At 36.3% G+C, this 21,220-nt stretch overlaps 1 protein-coding gene across 1 annotated transcript in view; it reads right to left on the bottom strand.

The window, feature by feature from the left end:
- The window catches only part of LOC149076955 (uncharacterized), a 28,246-nt gene that overhangs the window by 894 nt on the left and 6,132 nt on the right, over positions 1–21,220 (bottom strand). The window contains exons 3-12 of the mRNA XM_089244686.1: positions 19,698–19,907; positions 16,584–16,786; positions 14,626–14,830; positions 12,758–12,895; positions 11,904–12,025; positions 11,215–11,391; positions 8,633–8,777; positions 7,036–7,184; positions 4,495–4,672; positions 1,898–2,120 (exon numbers count right to left, since the gene is read on the bottom strand). Coding sequence (XP_089100812.1) covers positions 1,898–2,120; positions 4,495–4,672; positions 7,036–7,184; positions 8,633–8,777; positions 11,215–11,391; positions 11,904–12,025; positions 12,758–12,895; positions 14,626–14,830; positions 16,584–16,786; positions 19,698–19,907 — 1,750 coding nt within the window. The remainder of the gene's footprint in view (positions 1–1,897; positions 2,121–4,494; positions 4,673–7,035; positions 7,185–8,632; positions 8,778–11,214; positions 11,392–11,903; positions 12,026–12,757; positions 12,896–14,625; positions 14,831–16,583; positions 16,787–19,697; positions 19,908–21,220) is intronic.

Raw genomic sequence — 21,220 nt, 5'->3', positions numbered from 1 at the left:
TAGGATTTGTAATAGTTGGGGGATTCATTGGAGCACTCATCCGCCGAGAACGCTTTGATATCTCTGAGATATGAAGAGGTGGTGAGTGGATGCCTAATCCTTTAACATAATGGTCCCAGCTTCTGTGTGGGCATCATGATGGTTCGAGTTCGAATCCCTCGTGTAGCAGTATTAGTCAGCTGAAGTTAGTTTTCTGCTGTACACGAAAATTCAGGCATCTGCCACTTTCACTTCTAATTGGAAGAGATGGCAACATTTCTCAAACACAAAACGCTCAATAACTCTAACATCAGAACGCCGTTAAGGTCACCTACGTACACACGCACTTATCCTCGTACACAAATTGGCCTCTCTGAGCATTTCTGTGAGTGTCTCATTCCGTTATTGAAGGTACTTTCCGAACTATGGAATTTTTACTTTTGGTTCATGTGGTATGTGCATATAGCTAATTGGAAAATTGACAATTTTTAAATAAGATTAAAAAGATGAAGTGATTAATTTCACTGAAGATGTGGATTCAATCACTCTCACTAAAAATAGTTTTGCAAAAAAAATTGTAATATTGAAAGAAAACACGTAATGATTTTCTATTAATTTAAAATGCTTTTTTGAAAGTTAGTTCTGTAATTCAAAATGTGTCTGGATGAGATTCTTGAGCCTTTTCCGCCAAACCCAGTGTGTTCCTCCAAAACTCGATCCTGTTTACGCCCATGACACTAGCTATATAGTCTATACATGCATTCACATAATTCATTCATAATTTCGAATGTTATTACTGCCGTTAAATTGTGATGTAAGCTGGTAGTTTTATTATTATCGTGACATTTCACCGTATTGTAGTTTATTTCGAAGAACTCACGTAATGCCAGTTACCAGAGCCCGGAAGTTTTCAAGCAAAATGCCATAAATGCCTATTTTCAAGCTTTTTGTAAAAATGCCCTTTTTTGAACTTTTCCTGCCATAAATGCCTATTTAACATAGTTTTAATTTTTTTAGTGAATTTCAGAGGCCATAATCTGCATAGCTTGGATATTTTGAGCATTGAGAACAAAATACTGTAGTTGTGTTTTTTAATTCCAACTCTCAGTGTTAATTTCCATTAGAAGCTCTTAAGACGGTCTTGGTGGAAGGCCCAGTCATAAGCACGACTAATAAGGAAGAAATGAGGGAAAATGAAACAGTGAATCACTCTCGTCCCGATTCGACTTACGTCAGGGCCCGGCGGTTGAGAAACACTGCCCTAAGGAATGTGCGACAAATGCGGTCACACAGGGCCTGACGATTGAGAAACACTGCCCTAAGGGATGTACGACAAATACGGTCACACGGCTTCGCTCTTGAAGGAGTCCCGCAGCATATGTGGTTATATAAAAAAAAGTTAAATTTTTTTACAACAACAGAACAAGATTGTTTCAACTATAGAATAGTGGCCCTGAAATTGACCTAATCCTGAGGACTTCAAACACTTTATTTTGGGCTTGAAATCAATTTGACTTGGATAATAGGGCAGTTATTGTAAACTCTAATTCAGGCATCTTCAACCCATTTCTCGCAAGCACCACGATGCTCTCTGAAGCATCCAGAGTGCTCGATGCTTGCGTTAAGTTTCGTGCTCGCGAGCACTTGACTAACGTTACAATTAAACACCTTGCACAAATTGCTCTTCTTTTGATGATTGGTACACGCCGTGCTCGCGACCAGAAAAAGATTGAAGACCTTTGCTCTAATTGAAATAGCAGATGGATTATGTGCAACCAATTTTTCAGCTAGTGTTTGGACCCTTTTGATACTTTAATTATAGTTATATTTCCTTCCTTCCACATGAATTATAAATGCCCTTTTTTAATGCCTAGTTTAGGCATTTTTAGTGCCTAAACGTCGGGGCTATACTAATTACCTTAATCTGGAATCCACAACTGTAGTGTTGTCATCGACTCTGCCCATCTTGCAGGTGCCCACAGGATGCCATATGGTATGGGTCAATGTTCTTATGAAACAACCGATATATTCATCACTTTCGACATCGTATTCTTCGCAGTTCGGAACTTTATTCTGCCATCTCTTCACGCCAATTTTTCGCATCGCTTGCGTTTTAGCAACTTCATTGCACTTTTTTAAACCTTGAAAATAATCAGAAAAACAAAATCAGTCATAAAACATTTCATGTATAACGCAGGGCCGTAGTTTACGCCTTTTCGGGGCCCCGGGGCAGACTTTTCCTCGGGCCCTTCTTGAAAGGGTTATTAATATGAAAAATACGTGTAAATTATTTTGGGGGACCCTATTCGGCTCGGGGGCCGTGGGTCACTGCAACGGCCTAGTTACGATCCTGGTATAACGTCACATGAAAGAACGTTAGTAGATGTAGTAACGGTATTTCCCGTAGATAGAGGTTCGCGAAAAACCAAAATTATAATTTTCCTTAATAAAGCCGCAGCTAATGCACTTTTGCAAGTTAGCTTGTGGCTAATTTTCAAAGACGTTGCCTTTCCGACAATTTTTTTTCCAACTTTAAGGGGTTTTAACTCTTATGAGCATTTCTTTACGATTTTCATTTTTAATACAGTTTAAAACTCAAATTTTTACTCCAAAATAATGTCTAATGAATTAATCATTTAATAAAATAATAATATGAATAATCAAATAATATAATAAAATTCTCAGAGTAAACTTGATCGGTGAGTTGATATCATATCGCCCGTGGCGTATTTACAGAAGGGCTATAGGCCGGAACCTAGAGACCGAGGCCAGTTGAGCCCCCCAATAAATTTTGTGGGGGGGGGGGGCTGAGTCAACACCACCTATAGAACAAGGCCTCTGCGTGGAGCTCGTGACGTCACTGAAGAAGACCATTTCACCTATTGCCATTGGATATAGCAGGCCGACGCATGCGATATCTTTACCTTTTTTGCAATATATCCAATGGCAATAGGAGAAATTGCCTTTTTCATTGACGTCACAAGCTCCGTTCGGAGGCCTTGTGCTTTGGTGGTGTTGGCTGAGCCCCCTCAATAATTTCTGGAAAAAAAACAATATATTGCACCTTCCTTCTCCCGCGAACGCGCTTGAGTCTCGTATATACGGGACGATCAGCAAGTTTCAGCCCCTCCAATGTTTTCTTCATGTCAACTCCCCCACCGGACCGTTCAGAGGGGTGGCAAATTTGAGAAATAAGTGGCCAAAAAAGTACTAGAATAGGTGAAAGGCGGCGAAATTTGTATAACCCTCAATAAATCCACTTCTGCCCAGACAGCAAGGTACTGGGTCAGTGACCAAAAGCGTGACTTTGAGAGTTGGCAAACACCTCATGAGCAAAAGAGAGACTTAGAGAGTGAGCAAGCATGTGAGTGACCAAAACACTGCACAAGGGAAAAAAATAACTCATTAAATAAATGTATAGAAGTAATACTATTACTTTTCAAATATACAGGGTATCCTATAAGTGCTAATGCGGCCTTTATCTCATCAACCGTCCGTCTTAGAGGTATATTTCCTGTTTAAAAAATGCTCAAAAAGCGTTCAAGAATTACCCTACACCAGTTATGAGAGTGAAAACAGTGTTTCACAAAATAAATCTAATTTATGCGGTCCCCGTAGCCCTCTATCTTCCAATTTATTAGAAATCTGTTGCCCTGTCTCTCTTGAAGCCAACAAAAGTTTCCAAGTGCAATATTCGCTGAGATACTCGAATTCAAAAATTGGAGAAAAGTTTAGAAAGGGCAGTATAAATGAGGGAAAGGAGCGCTGCTCGTTAGTTTTTTCTGTTCTTTCATAACTTTTCTCCAATTTCTGAATTCAAATGTCTTGGCGAATATTGAACTTGGAAACATGGAATTTTTCCATGTTCCAACCATGTTACAACTTCTTAACAGGAAGTTAGAGGACAAGGGTACTTTGTAAAAATGTAGATTTTTTTTATTTTGTGGCATACTGTACATGGTCAAAACTGTTACATGGTAATTTTTGAACACCTTTTGAACATTCTTTAAACTGGAATCATACCTCTACGATGAACGTTCGATGAGATAAAGGCCGTATTAGCACGTACAGGACACCTTGTATAACTATCTTCTTTGTGATTCAAACTATAGTAAGAAAAAATTGGAACTGCAAGAGTCAAGGTAAAAAAAATAAATTTGCAAACAAATCCTTTTAACCCATTTAGCGAAATCACTTGTTTGTTACAGACCATGTGTGGCTGTGATTTCGCTAAATGTTTTAAAATGTTTTGTTTGACAAATGCAATTTTAAATGCTACATTTAACGAGTTTTGTCGTTAATTGCAGCATTAACCAGCGAATTCAAAATATAAAATGGAAAGGATATGACCTCACCTTTTGTGCAAAGGCGATTCTGAATTTTATCTTCAAAACTATGTGCAGTATATAATGAACGTTCAAAAGAACCTTTTCCACATACACAAAGCTATGCATTTATAAGGTTAAAAGCTATATCTGCTGATATTAGTGAGTAGCTATTCATTATAATTTTTACCTTGCAGCATGTCGTCAAAATCATTCTCATCAGCCAAGTAGTTGGGATCTATGAGCGGAGGATCGTGAGGATCGGCCGATTTGAGAGTTACTGTCCCACGGCTTCGTGGGTTCAGGGATTCTGCGAAGCACGCCATTCCCGATTGTCCTTTGTGGGGCTTGAAATATGATTCATAGACCTATTAAAAAAGTGGCATTGTTAATTTAAGGTGTATTTGGTGGACAAGAGTTCGAGTTTACAATTGGTAAGGTTGAAAATTTGATCAGAGAGAAAACTTGTGTTGCTCAAACTTGGAGATTTTTTTCATTTGGTTTTTATGATCGATCTTGGATTGCCGATTTGAATGAATGAAATGTATGTGGTCATTACAAGTAGTGTTGAAACTTCACAATTGATGAGTTAGCACGTGAAAAATGAAATTGATGAACCCACAAAGGGTGCATTTCTTAAGCGCAGTGTATTTTCAGATTGGTAAAGTCAATCGTCATTTCTATAGAATTGTCACAGTAATATGTATAGCGTGTTTGTCTAGAATAGTGGTCCCTAAACTGCGGTAAGCGTACCCTAATCTGCAATGGTGAGAAATCCAAATAAAGTGATAGAAAAACCGTGGAAACTATAGTGTGTACAAAGAAGTACGCACATCTTCTACGCACTTCTAGCGGTACAAAAGCCTCCAAGTATATCTATAAGCAGGCACATCTCAAGAGTATTTCTAGGGATACGCAAGTCTCGTATTCTAGGCGTACATAAGTTTCCTATTCAATTCAAGAGAGGGACACGGCTTCAAAAAAAAATAACTACTTCAAGAAATGACCACGCCGGTCATTTTGACCGTTATGGATCTTTTCTCTCAATTTTCATAACGAAAGATCGTTTCATAACCAGATCGTTTAGAATGTTGAAGTTTCACGAGTTTTCCTAAAAATGCATAAATATTGCGCTGTTCATTTATCAGAAACTGAAAAAAAGAATCGACCTAAATATTTCTAGTTATACCTAGAAGAACCATTACCGGTAACGCTATGCCACATTCACAGCCATGAGCAAAAATTATTTCGTCCAATCATGGCATCAAATTTCTACTAATATAAAGGGTGTTCTATTGTCGGACCGACAAACTCAGAGGGTTGTTAGTAGACATCAAGAAGAACAAAAATCGCAATGGAACATGATGTCGCAAACCACGTTGAGAGGGTGAAAATCGCGAAAAACGCATGTAGACTCTGAGTCCAGAGGAGACGAAAGGTGGATGTCAGTTGATCGCTTAATGCGTTCGTGGGTCACTCATTATATCTGACATAAGCAGCGTCGCGAAGCGTATGCACTGGGGTAGGATCACGCGCTGAGGACGACATCAAAAGCATACTTGGTATCTTCGAGCGCGTCCGTGAATCGCTTTTTACGTCGTTGTAGACTGTGAAATGACGGCAGCAGTCGCCACTTCTAACAACTCTTGTAATAATTAATCAAATATATCTTTTTGTAGTTATTATTGTACTTTTTGTCGTTCCAGCGTGACCTACATGCATTTTTCGCGATTTTCACCCTCTCAACGTGGTCTGCGACACCATGTTCCATTGCTATTTTTGTTCCTCTAATGTCTACTAACAACCCTCTGAGTTTGTCGGTCCAATAACAGAACACCCTGTAGTTATGCTCACTTCAGCTACTTGAAAGCACCCTTAATGATTGACTAATTACAAAATAAAAATACTAATTATGGCCAAAGATGTAGTGGTGCAAATCATTGAATCTTATCTGAAAGCTAGTAGAAAATTGAGTACGTGATGATTGTTTTTCTTCATCAATAGTTGCTGAAATACCGTGATCCAGACTAATATTACCTTAGTAGGTATAATAATAAAAGATCGAAAAGAAATTTCACGTGAAATTCATCAGGGACCCCCTTCATATGAAATGCGTTTGACACGTTTATACATAAAGACGTTACGTTTTGTGTTTTCTGGATAAGAAAAAGAAAACTATTCTTCTACTATATGTTCAATGCATTAAAAGATTGAAGTATAATGTTCTCAAAGTGAGAAAAAATTTCTGAAACTGATGCAAATTACTAACTAAACTATTACTAAAAGCTAAACAAAACTCGTCCTATAAGTTTAGTATAGTGTTGAGCACAGATGGCTCGAAAACAGTCCGTGCGTACATCATTCATTTGCCAGGGTGCGTTTTCAACAACATTCGACGTAGCCTCAATAAATGCTTGATCGATTTGTTGAAAAAAAATATGTAGTATATAAAGATGCCATACCTAGGGCTATATCTAGAATTTCATTGGCATTCGTTGATTTTTGCATCCGTATAGAGGCAAAGTTATTTTACGATTACCCTATACGTCAATGTCTTGGTAAACATTTATAAGTTGTGTTTAATATAGTATAGATAACTAGCAACAGTGACGATGTGTGTGTGGTGAAAACATTACTCTATATCATACAGAGATGTAGAATTCAGTTCAAGAAATCGATAGAATTAAAGTGAATAAGATTTTTTTTTAAATCGTTAATATAGCCGTCTTACCTCATCTTTCATATTGAATACTTTTCTGGCAAGGATATCAGTGTGTTCGATGAAGTAGAGCTCGTAATCTGGTATCGAATCAGCAGTTTGGTTGTCGTGCTTCGACAGGAAAGCTAACACTTCCACTGCATACGGTGATGCCATACTTCCTAAAAATTGCTTGGTTAAACACTTATACCTGATAATTATGGACAATATGTAAATATTTCAAAACCACCTGAGAAAAGTTATTATAAAAAATTCAGGTATACGACGCGGATTGGTACGCCGCTGTGCGGTCGACGACCTCTCATCGCGGGGGACCAGGTTCGAACCCCACAGTCGACGCAGTCGTAGTGGGTCAAAGCTCCTCCCCCTCCCCCCATCATCAAAAGTCAGCAACACTCTGACACCCCCCCCCCCCCGTCAATTAATTTTCGTCATCAGCTCTGCCTCCTAACGCATATTGGTGGGATCAGAGACGTACGCGGGGGTGGCTTGGGGGAAGGGGGCTTGTGCGTGTCCCCCCCCCCCGACGATCAAAAAAAATTTTTTTTAATTAAAATTTCGGAAGAAAATACCTTCATGTGTTATTACAATCAATTTCTGTTAATTTCAATGCTATATGGAAAACTCAAAATTTCTTTTTAAGGAATTCATTGCTACCCACCCTCTAAGCCATATATGGAGAACCCTTGGACCGCGGACCAAATGTGGCTCTGGAGGTTATCTGATGTGGCCTGCCAACTGAAACCTAATTTTGTAAAAATGAATTAGGCGGCACATTCACAGATCGCTTAAGTGAACCGTGGCACAATTCCAGAGCATTTAAGCAGCCCGTAGCGAATTTTCAGATTACGCAACGCTCAAATAGGCTCGGGGCACATTCACCCCCACCGGCGTACCCCTCTGCTCTCAATGCGCGTTAAGAGGTCGGGGCAAAGCTTCTGACGAAATTTTGCTGACAACGGGAGAGGGGGGGGGGGGTTAAACATGGCTAAAAATCTGCTGACGTAATAGTTGGATGGTACGTTAGAAACGCGGGATTTATTTTTCATTTTTTTTTCGTTAACCTCAGGAGAGACAGGGCAACAAATTCCTAATTAAAAGTTAGAAGACAGGGAGACCGAATAAAAATAATGCAGATTTTATATTTTAATAATCACATACATTGGAAATATTGAATGATGTGTCTTAAATCTAAACGTTACATATGGATCCTTTTTTGTAGTTGGAAATATTCCTCTAGAATCAATTGTTCGCCAGTAAAATGCGGCAATGGGAAACTGGGGAATCAGTCTGTAAGTTCATCTCAACAAATGAGAAAGAGTCCCATAAGATATGGATTCCTAATTGATCATGTCTCAATCAGACTCTATGTCAAAGTTAAGAAGCGGCAGGTTTTAACGTGTGTAAAGCCGAGTTTTCCTAGGAATAGAACGCCTACGATTCTACGCCTTGCGCAACGTGAAAATGCTGATTGGTTAATAACTTGAAATTCATGGTTTTTTTTTTACCAATCAGCGTTTTAACGCTGCACGCCGCTGTAGAAACCTGCTCCTAGGAAAACCTTAGCGTTACCAGATTTTTTTTTACTATAAGAAAAAGAGTTACGTACCAGTTTGAGTTACAGCGTAATTTGGCAAATCCATGAAACCTTTCGCTACAATCGATGGAATATTATTACTGAGATCATAGTTGAGGAAAGTATTGAGATGATCGTGGAAGTTTTTGCCTACGGGTAAATCGGCAATAACTGGAATCTGGCAAAAAAAAAAAAGACAAGTTAAACAGAATGAAAATTTTTCTTCTACCAACTTTTCACTAGTTCCATAAATGCGGCTTAAAGACTGGCTTCAAAATTTTAAAGCCGAATGGAGGAAGGAAAGGAAAGACTGTATTGTGTGGTATTGCATAAAAAAAAAGCACTTTAGACCATTGGAATATAGCAGCATGTAGACTTCAGCTACTGACTATAGACATTGACATAACTATAGAATGCGATCGACGAATATATTATTAGCCGCATATCTTTGTGTGTACGTCGAAAATAGGGTATATGCATGTTGTGTATGTTCGGAATTTTCAGCCTTCGAGAGAACCATCACAATTTTTTCTTCTTGACCTTTTCTGCATTTTATTTGACTTTTTTTTCTTTTTTGTTCTTTTAACTTTTTCCATTCCAAGTCTTATATGTTTTTGTTTTAATCTGTCAATTTGTATTCCTGCATTTGTGAAAGTTTTGTATGTTTAGAAGGTTTTTATATATTTCAATTTCTAAGTTCTAATGTTTTTGTGTTTTAATTTGTATATTTTTATATCTTTCATTTTGCTTTTAATCTTATATGTTAAGCTTTTTTTTAACGATTTTAACTTTGTCTTAATGTTTTTGTTTGTCTCAATTACTTTTATATGATTACTTTGACGTTTTATATGTTTTTGTTGTCAACTTCTTTTAAGCTCAGTATATTGGCAAGAGAGTTGTTTGCTTATATCGCTGTGAAATTGTAATCGCTGCGTCAAACCCACCTTGCCGTATGCTTGTAAAGGCGGGATGGCCTAACATATTGATACATGTTGCATGTTGAGCCTGTCAGAAAATGCACCTTGCTAGAAATTATGGCGATTCAAAGTGTGGTCTACTAATTATGTACAGTGTATTGGGTGTTTCAAATTGTTTGCCTACTATCTCTGTAACCGTTGACTTCAGACATTTTATGAAAAAAACTAAAGACAAAATGCATTGTAAATGTCTCTTCGGTAGATAGAATCATATTGCAAGGAACGTTGCTGGTTCCAATTTCGAAGCCACTGACAAGCCAGAGAGAGCGGGGGGGGGGGGGTGGTGATGGAGGTGATTGCCCCTCCCAAGAGTTGGATAATGTAAGAAAAATCGGTCTGTCCCGTAAAATATTCCGTAGATAATATCCTACTCAACAAATCGTCACTATTCTAACCCATTGCCCACACAAATCCCAACTCATTGCCTTGTATCCGCTCCTGACCACTGATCGCATAAGCAACGCAAATGAAAAGATGGTTTCGTTGTGAAACTGGAACTTGACTGGAAAGGCTTTATCATTAAAATTATTAGAAGAGTGAAACTATTTTACTCTTTGTTAGTTACAATTAAATTTTTTTACAGAATTTTTATTCATCAAAAATTCTACGTAATAAAGAAATAGTAACAGTTCTATGTAAAAGTTTAGTTAGTTTACGTTTTCGCAATTTGCGAACAATACCAGTGAACAATTACTGGCGATAAGTATTAAAAATGAAAAGTCAAATATCTCCATAAATTTTGCATTTAAAAATATGAAATTTTATGCAAATGACTTTTCTCGGAGCATGATTATATGTCACTAATTTTGGCACAAGGAGAGTTTATTTTTCAAGGAGTCAATTTTTATATCTTTTGTGAAACGCCTCCTCGAAAAAGTTATGATATTTTTAAGAAACCGCATGATATTTCCGTAAATTTTAGTTGAATAAATTTTAATAAACTTTTGTAATCGGAAGTATGCAGTAGACTATTGATAATCCGGCGTTTTTTCTACAAGCATCAAAGAGAAAAATATATCACTGCGTGTCTGTGCGCAGAAGCTTTTATCGTGCACGCCGCTTAATGTTTCCACATCAGCAACAATAATTGATTGATAACATTATCCGATAGAAATCCAAAAGCACAAATACGATGACCATACCTCCAGTTTAGTTGAGCGACATGCAGGTATAAACGTTACGATTTGGGTTCTCTTTTCCACACAACTGGTTGCAAAAAATGTTTAATCTGCCGTTTTCTTTTCCACATTGTTCTAAAAACTGGATATTTTTGCTTTAAGCTAAAAAATCCCGCGTTTATTATTATTACTCAGTCATTATGAGGAGTTTGAATGGAACTGCCTGATGTGTTTTATGATGATTTTTTTTAATGTGTAATTTGTGTTCCGTAGATCCCTTGAGAAAGTCTTTTCGGCTGAATAACTGTGAAACTGAAAGAAACTGACCAAGAACTGAAGGAAGGGGTTTTTGTTTTTACATTATGTTTCTTCATGAGTAATAATAAAATAAATTAAGAGTTTAATTGTTAAAATGTGCCCCGGAAGTTCAACTGTAACTTCAAGTGTGCCGCGAGATAAAAAAAAAAAGGGTCGAGAAATTCTGCCTTTAGCGGTTTAAAATACAATAGGTTAGACTCACGTTATGTTTCTCGAGCTCTTCGCGAGGTCCTATTCCAGAAAGCATCAGCAGTTTAGGAGTGTTGACCGCTCCGGCGCTTACTATGACCTCTCGTCGAGCTTTTATCGTGTATTGCTTGCCTGTTTTTTCTGGATACAAGAATTGCACTCCCGTTGCACGGTTGCCCTCAAAGATTATCTGAAAAGGATCAGTATCCAATCATTTAACGATATTTGAAATCAGTTCAAAGAGCTAACGCTAGGAGAAAAAAATCCATAAAGCTGCCAAATACAGAATTGAAAATTTCATTCAATAATAATACAGTAGTATAATTCAATGGTTCTCAAACTTTTGTCGACCGCGGCTCCCTTGCCCAATTCAAGATGGTTCATCCGCGGCTGCACAGAATAGTTTACTAGATATTTTCACTTGTAAAAGAACCACTTCAAAGCACAAATAGGCACTTAAATGAATATTTCCAGCTCGTCGCTGAAGAAGGTTAGCGACTCCCATTGGAGCCACGAAGCACACTTCGAGAAACACTGGTATAATTGAAAAAAATTGGTAATAAAACAACAAAAAGCGAAAGTTTTTAAATTTTTAAGTAATTAAAAAGTTTGCAAAATTTTCAAATTAAAATATTTGCATATTAAAAAATGTAAATAGCAACAAATGTCCGTATGTATTTGATAAGTAATGGTCTTATTTACTTTGGTTACGAAAGCGTGTTTCACTATGTCCAGATTTTCTCGGTCATCAGCAGTGGCCAAGTAACCCTTGGCAGTGCTGCTCCTTCGGCCATCTCTGATAGTAGCCAGAAGCGGGTAGAAACCTATAAAGCAGAAAAAATCGTTGTGAATAACGATGAACACACGTTTTTACCAGACTAACATTTCCTGCTACAACGATTTTATTACAATCAAGTATTTTTTTTTTCTGATTTTCTGATAAGGCGATAGCAAAAATTATCATGAGCGTAACCTTCTTCATCAAGAACGCCGCTGAAAATGGTTGGTGACGCCCCTTGGAGCCGCGACGCATACTTTGAGAAACATTGGTGTTTCTCAAAGCGCTGAAATTGGTGACACACACACACAATTTCGTTACCTTTATTTTGTAATCAAAACGTTCCCAAAGCTTTATAGTATTTTGATGATAATCAAGGCTGTAGACAGATCAGAACAGAGAAATTTAGTAATAGACACCTTGTACAAAGGTTTTTGAAATTCAGACAGAAATGACATTGAAATGGGTTGCCTAGGACAGGGTTGGACAAATCAAAAAAAAAAACATCTAGGCACCAAAAAAAAATTACCTGAACAAACAAATCCGAAATAATGCTTCTTTTTGACTTTTTCGGGGCACAGTTATCCCTTTTTCATGTTGGCAGTTATGCTGCTATGAATTCCAAACATTTTGGGCTACTCTCTGCCTGAAATTCAGTAACTACACAAAGAAAATTTTAGGTGCCAATACCAATTTTTTAGTCGCCATGGCGACTTGGCGCCTGGGATTTTTTTTTTTTTTTGTCCAGCCCTGATATCTAAGGAAAAGAATTACGTACCTATCTGCGAGTCTCCGTTAATATCGACAATCGGATAATTCAGCTCCTTGGCCGCTTCAATAGCTGCTTTCCTAATTCCGGGATCATATTCGGGCTGACTTGATGTAATAGGCCCGTGTAGGCCATGATATCCTTCAGCTACATTTATGTAAAAAAAAAATCAAAACACGTTTATCATTGATATGTACAGGGTGTCCCATAAAGTCATAAATTGTTTAAAAATCCATAAAAAAATTTTATATTTGAGTGCGGGTTGCGACAAAGATAATTCTCACGAAGGTGGGATTTGTTTCGATACAGAAAAAAAAATTCATACTTTTATCGATAGAAGGCACTGACCGAAGAAAAAAATCTGGAAATATGCAAGTAAGTGTTCTACAAAATGTGGGGTATTCGATTAACAGCTCATTTCTTAATTTTATTGTCACTGGTGCTTTTATACGGTTTCCATTGCGATGTTGACATTGGTGGATCAAACATTGTTGGTGAGGTTGTTTTATCTCATACCCACATCGATCTTATATTACTGGAAGGAGTATGACGTCAGTGGTCTTTGTCTTGGAAGTGCTGAAAACGGTGTCACCAACATCATTCGTCGGAAGATCACATGACTCGTTGAATATCGGCACTATTTTCTAATGGCATAAATAGGAGTTTGAAACAATAAACGAAAGAAATAATTTCAGCATTAATGAAAGATAATTTCAGAATGATGAAAGTGATAATTCCAAATTTAATGAAAGTGATAATTCCAAATTTAATGAAAGTGATAATTCCAAATTTAATGAAAGTGATAATTCCAAATTTAATGAAAGTGATAATTCCAAATTTAATGAAAGTGATAATTCCAAATTTAATGAAAGTGATAATTCCAAATTTAATGAAAGTGATAATTCCAAATTTAATGAAAGTGATAATTCCAAATTTAATGAAAGTGATAATTCCAAATTTAATGAAAGTGATAATTCCAAATTTAATGAAAGTGATAATTCCAAATTTAATGAAAGTGATAATTCCAGAATTGACGAAAGAAATGATCCCAGAATTAATGAAAGAAATAATCTCAGAATTAATGAAAGAAATAATTAATAAAGGAAATAATTCCAGAATTGATGAAATTTTTCAGCATTTTAACGAAAGAAACTATTCCAGTATTCATGGAATGAATAATTCAATCTTTTTTTATCTTTAGATGAGTTCTCTATCTTTTTTTTATCTTTTTATCTTTTATCTTTTTTTTACCGCAATATTTAGAGACTGAACTGCACATTTGAAAGGGGATATTGCCAGGCATGAACTGTGTTATTCAACGAGTCACGTGATTTCCTTGCATTCGATGCTGATCCCATCGCAGCGGCTCGATGCTCAAGCCCCCCGAACGTTTCGGACACAGAAGAGATTAAAGAAAATTTCAAGTCCAGAACTCTGATTTGCATTCATTTTCATTCCGAGATATTCAACCTGACTCTTTAACCATTTCACATGAAAGGTTTTGGCAAGAAATTTGAATTATCTTTATTTAACGAATAGGCGATAAATATGGTAACCTTGCCCTAACATAACTGCACGTTAGAAAAGGGAAGGAAAGGAAAGAAATACAAAAGGAAAAAGTATAATAAAATAGATACTATTTTCATTCTCACCCACATGTTCTCTTCCGCTCTTTACATATATACAGTAAAAATATACATCACAAAGCCGTAGTAATAGGGTTGCTATAAAGATTCACGATGGTGAAAATAGAGGAAAGACAAGCAGAGAACCTGTTTGAACTGATTCCACTTTTGTTTGGACGTAATATTATGCCCGTGATCGTAAAGTGGTTAACGGTAATAGCGTGGTGAAAATGAAATAATGAAAGGTCTTACCCCCATGATTGTCCGCAAAATTGTAAGCTTTCGGATCCAGGCTCTCGAGTTTTTTAAAGTAAGGCAAGACTTCATCGTAACTCCAGCCTTCGGCACCGTATTTGTGGGCCCAATCGTCGTAGTTCTTCTTGTTCCCTCTGACGAACAGCAATGCGTTCAGGCAACTTCCTCCTCCGAGTGCCTTGCCTTGATTGTAGAATAGCACCTGTATCCCCGTGTATATGTTACGGTAAATGCAATAAATCGGTTATTATCAGTTATTATGCATACTTACCAATCGTCTTGGTATGCTTGATAAATTTATCACTTTTAGTGGCGATTATACATAATAACGAAGCGTCACTGGTAAATTTGATAAATGCTTGAAATTTTTTTATCACTTCTATCTGTGATTATGCATAATACCCTAGTGTAGTCGGTGACTTTAATAAATATGAAAAATATGAGTCCAGTATGTGTATGTGAATATAGTCGGACCCCGATATAATGATACAATACATCCATGAATTATCATGTATAGCATACCAAATAGTACGATTTATCATGTTCATCAACAACACGACACTTAGATATTGCGCATAATGTCCGGTAAAAATGATAAATCTGGAGAAATTTATGAAATTTACCAACGACGCTTGGGTTTTATGCATAATCGCCGGTAAAAGTGAAAAATTTAGGGAAGTTAATCAACTTTGCAAAATGCTCGGTGATAATGCCTAATAATTGGTTATTATGTGTATTATGTGTAATGTAATCGGATTTATCACATTTACTGTAACAAATGTATATCAGTCATTAGTAGTAATTTCTAAAATAGAATCAAACTCCGTTACAACGACATCGAAGATTCCGCAAGTTTTTTTCCGTTATAAACGAGGTGTCGTTACGACTGAAAGCGACGTTTTTAAGACCTTTCTAGACGAAAAATTCAATCAGAGACAATTAAATACTGTGCGTGAAGTTTTTGTTTTTTCTAATTAGGTTGACCCACAATTTTAAACAAGAACCATTAGAGTCGGGAAATTAGAATAATTAATACGGTACATCGCCCAATCTCGCTGGACATGTCAAATGCCGGTGAAATTGCCAAATATTGCTTGTTATAAATAACCTTGGGCGAGAAATACAATGATATAGCAAGTCTGCTAAAACGTAATTCACGGGAGAAAAATAAACTTTGCAAATATATGAGATGAAAACGTATAGTAATATTCATTATAACAACATTTATAAACCATGCAAATGCATGGCCCCCACAAGTGCAGAGTTGACAGGGCTGTAGCCATGGAGCCTGGGACAATTCTCATCATTTTTTGCTTTTTTCACGCTATAAGTTATCTATAGAAGGGGCCAGTGAAAAATCTGACCGGGGACCCGCAAAAGAACCTAGCCTAGGGGCCCTGCTCCAGGATGTGGTGGCCCATGTACAAATAACCTTCATTCCTGACTCTAGTTAAAATTAAAACTTGGAGCAAGCTTCGTTGAAAAAAACGGGACATTTTTGTAATAAAAAGTCGGGAAGGGTAAAATATATGGAATTGTTTCATATGGTGGTCATGGCAATGAGCAAGTTGGAATTTAAAACACGCAATAAATTATTTTGCAAAGGTATAAATAGATCATATTCCCTGAATATAGTGGTCATGGCAATGACCATGTATCCATATATCCATCCCTGAATATGATCACTGTTAGCTTAGAAATTTCTTCGGAAAACGCCATTGACGCGGAAACAAAAGGTACGCAAATTTTTTTCGTTATATCTGAGGTGGTTGCTTTTCATCGACGTTATAAGCAAGGTTCGTTAACATTATTCTCCATGGAAATCAGTCCGGACTGCCAATTATTGTCGTTACAACCGAGGTCGTTATAACAGAAAGTTTGACTTTATTTTAAGCCGTCAGAAATAATTAAACTTTTAAAACTAGGATTTGAAACTTCACGATGGAATCCCTTACCCGGTCCTTCAGTCCGGCTCCAGTATACTTTTGCGGGACAGTCCGGTAATTCCAATCGGCATTCGAACCCAAGAGGAAGAATCCAAGTAGCGGTACCTCACTGAGAATCGGTGGAACCCCACCAGCTTCTAACAACAACACGTCCACGCTTTTGTTTTCGGAGAGACGGTTTGCTACTGTCGAACCCGCAGAACCTCCACCCACTTTGTTGTAGACACGTTATAAAAATACCACGAAATAAAAATTAGTCATTGCAAAAATTGCAAAAATTAGTCATTGCAAAAATTGTCAAAAAAATTGCAAAAATTAGTCATTGCAAAAATTGTCAAAAAATTGCAAAAATTAGTCATTGCAAAAATTGTCAAAAAAATTGCAAAAATTAGTCATTGCAAAAATTGTCAAAAAAATTGCACAAATTAGTCATTGCAAAAATTGTCAAAAAAATTGCAAAAAATAGTCATTGCAAAAATTGTCAAAAAATTGCAAAAATTTGTCATTGCAAAAATTAGTCATTGCAAATTAGTCGTTGCAAAATCAATAAATTATCTGAAATGAACTTTCACAAAAAGATATAAATTATTATAAGGAAAACTGTTGTACCTTTTAACTATTGTAAACCATGAAACCTTTGAAATAGTTTCAACAGTATTGCATTCTAGCTCATGTTTTTGGAGTGCAAGAGATTAGAAATACATAACTACCAAAATGAATGCTGTTTAAGCTTTTTGTTTGTGACCTTCACAGAGATTTTGCGAGTAGGCAAGGAACGTTTTAGTAACAAAACTGTGCGCTTGTTTTTACCGCGTTTCTTCTCAACATTGCATGTTTAGTGAACTATATATATTTATTAGTTATAATCTATGTAATCACACTTGATGAACCATAGAACAATCATACCTAGCATTCTAAATGAAGTTATTCATATTTTTCACAGATAGAGGAACAGCGCGTACTTCGGAACAGTATAAAACACGAAATTTTCTTATTTCACCATGGAGTGCACTGAACTTACACAAGTTTTTAATGCTTCTTCTTTTGCTTTCAAATATAATTTATATTTTAAATTTTAGTTCTTTCTTCCTATTCTACAAAAGCGTCAGCTGCCCCCATTTCTTCTCTTCAATCTACCTATGGTTGTTTCCTGGTGAAATTGGTTGGGAAAAATATAAAGTTTTTTACAGTGTGGGATGCGTCCAACAAAAACTTCTACCAAGTGAATTTCCTTAGCAGGAAAGGTGAATTTTTTTTTTTTTTATTGTTCATAAGTACTAGATATGGCTTCGAAGCGCAAACGCGAGCCGATCTCCTCGTTAAAAATATTCGCCACAGAGAGCAACAGGCCTACAACGATACAATTAGTCAATCATTACACTTCCTTCCTAGACTAAACAGAACCAAGCTTTACGTTAGACTCAGAACACGTAAACGCACATTCCAACATGTACCAATTCGTTAGAAGTTCCGCAGAGGAATATGGACGAGGTGCATGTATTATTTAGTAGTAGTGCCACAAATATAGCAAATGTTGACATTACGGATGTTGTATCTCTAAAGAAATCACCTAGGATCAAAGGAACTGAGAGAACTGAAAATTTGAAAAAAAAAAGGCGCAATATTTTAAATTTAATTTCACTTATTTGGGAAAATTTCATTTCGATTTCATTTCTGCAAGATATGCAAAATAAGTTATGCATTTTCATTGACATAAATACGTTCCTACCTCCATTATTGCTACTTTTGCTTTTATATATATTAATAATCATATTTTCATCATTATTTCAATATATTTTTTAATTTTCAATATGTGATTTGTATTTTTATAAAAAATACTCAATATATTATGATATTTGTATTTTTTTTTTATCTCTGCAATTTTACCGTTGTGTCAAGGAACAAAATTTCATTCCTTCCGCATAAGAGGGAAAGAATAAAAAGGTAGAAATGGACCAATCAGCAGATAGCGAAAATCAGTAGGTCGATGTAAAAACAAAAACATTTGTTCAAATCGCGTACCTCGTTGAGTGGCCTCTCTCCCTTTTCCACTTTGCTTCTCGAGTAGGTGCGTGATGTAGAACAAAACATTACAATTGTTTTCGTCGCTAGTCTCTGTTATACACTCCCGTACCGGTTGGTCGTCGCACGGCCGTAGATTCAATTGAGTGCAATTAATTAATCTCAATTAACTTTTTTGGGAGTTATTGGATGGTTTTTTCCGTCAACTGATACAACGATATACAGGGTATTCGGGTATTCGATTACAGTATATATTTCTGGAGACGACAAAATAACTTTAGAAACAAAGGTTTTGGTCATGTTCAATAGAATCGAAGTGTGATTTAATCACTCGATTGCAGAGAGTCTTTCAGTCGGAGTAAAAATTCATTTGGATCTTAGGAAATGTACATCTTTTAGTGTCATTTCAATGCAAAATAGCGCTACATAAGTGCAATACTTTTTTTTATTTAAAAATATTTGATTCTTTTTTAGTGTCATTTTTTGAGAGCCGCTGAAATTTTACGTAATCAAAGATTTACAAAATCACACTAAATTGAGGGAATCTAAAATAAAATTCAAAATAATAACTATTCAACTTTGATAAGAACGATTGTATCTGTTTATAGATAACATTAGAAAAATCAATCACTGTATGGAATAATACCCTTAATTAACCATTTGAATTAATTTAAAAATCCACTCTAATTAAATAAACTCCGCCGTTGATGTATTGTTCCAATTAAAAATATGCTAACAGCACCAATTTGCATCCATTTTCGCAAAAAATGGGCACTGCCCGGAGGCCTCAAGAGAATAAGGGACCCCACAAAAATAAAATCTGGTTAAAATTTTCTCGAATTTACTAGGTAATGCCTCAGAAAAATCCCTTGGCCCGGGGCACGACCTCCTATATAACTAGTGGTTATCTAGGTGGTCGTGCCCGGGGGGGGCCCATGATACTTTTAAGACGGCCCGGATGGGAAGATAACTTTAAATTCCTTCCCAATAGGGCTTACTTTCCCAAACTTCTCGTTTCGTTTTTTAAAGTCGAATGAAAATTTCTTTTCGTTCCCCGAAGATATTCGTGTCATTTTACGAGCAAACACAGGAAAACCTTACCTACGATATAATCGTATTCATCTTCGAAAGAACTCGCAGTGCGGGCGGGTCCATATTTTTGGATGGACAAGAAATTCAGCAATAGAGTCAACGCATTGATGTCGGACAACAACGATTCGTGCAGTATAGTGTTGATGACGAACGAAGAAGCGCTGTCTGTTATTGGAAGCGATCCCAAGTCCCCGATAACTCCAGCGACATCTTCGATCACTTGAAAGGGATAATCAAATAACAATATGCATGCAATAAATTCATACCACACTGAAATAATGAAATTAAACTGCACACAATTCGAAATTTATATTGAAATCCTTCTCGTTTTTTATGCGAAATTCATCATAGATTTTTCTCACAATGTTTCTTATATACCTAATTATACTATACGACAACAACAACAACAAAAGAACCCTTTCTTCGTTCCTGGGTATAGTTTGTTATTTCTGTGTTTGCTTTGCCTGAGTAATTATGAAAATGATGATTTAACCCCTTAAACTTTGCTTTTGGGATAAGAGAATTGATATTCGTGAATAGGTCATTAATCATTACGTGATTGGGTGGCTGGGATATTGAAATTAACAAAAAAAAATAACTTTTCACGCTGATAATAATTTGAAAACTATATTAGTCACTTTCAGAATATAAGTCACGTATCTAGACCATGTCACAGAAAATAAAATTAAAGTTTTAAGTCTAAAAAATTATGGAACTTTTTCCATCTTTATTGCCATCTTCACGTTTTAACTCCCAAAAGTGATCGTGATATTTTCAACGTGTTCTCCCTGCCTTATTTATATGTTACGGTAAATGTGATAAATCAGTAAATATGCATAATTGCCGGTCATTATGTATATTTACCAATCGTCTCGTTCCCGGAGAAGACAAGAATCACTTTTGTTTCCAAATATTCGTTTCGGCAAAACATCCAGATAATTCAATTTCCCGGTACGTCTCGGTAAGTTTGGTAAATTTTCCTACATTTATCACTTTTACCTCCTCCTCTTCCTAACCAGATCTTGGCCCGCCGCTCTGTATCATTAGAGATTTCAGCAGGTGAGTCGAAGACGACCTGGACCATGCTGGAAAATGTGCGTGTATGTGTTGTGCCATAAAAATTAAATAAAATAAAAATGAGTGTTATATAAGGATAAAAAAACATAAATTTTATTATCCTCATTGTAATGTTAGTTTTCTTCACATTTATCAACATTTTTAAACATAATCAATATCACCGATTGAATCTATCATCCAAGGATAAAGTTTGAACAAAATGTCTGGTAAATTTAAGCTATTAATTGACGATTCTTCCATCATATTTACCAATACGAGGTAGGAGTTTAGACATAATCACCGGTAAATTTGATAAATTAGCAAAATTTATCAAGCTCACCAAAATGGTCAGTAATTACGCATAATAAGTGGTTAATTGTGCATAATTACCGAATTTATCACATTTACCGTAACATCTAGATGCTCAAGTCTCGAGAATTCCTAGGGTCAAGATGCTCTGCTGGGCAAGCACCCCA

This window comes from Pholcus phalangioides, unplaced genomic scaffold, assembly GCF_987345545.1.
Source record: "Pholcus phalangioides strain wild (caught in Gottingen) unplaced genomic scaffold, Ppha-v1.0 ptg000015l_1, whole genome shotgun sequence".
In the NCBI taxonomy this organism is placed as follows: Eukaryota; Metazoa; Arthropoda; class Arachnida; order Araneae; family Pholcidae; genus Pholcus; species Pholcus phalangioides.
Note: the sequence above shows the minus strand (reverse complement) of the source record. Positions and strands in the feature narration are given on the sequence as shown.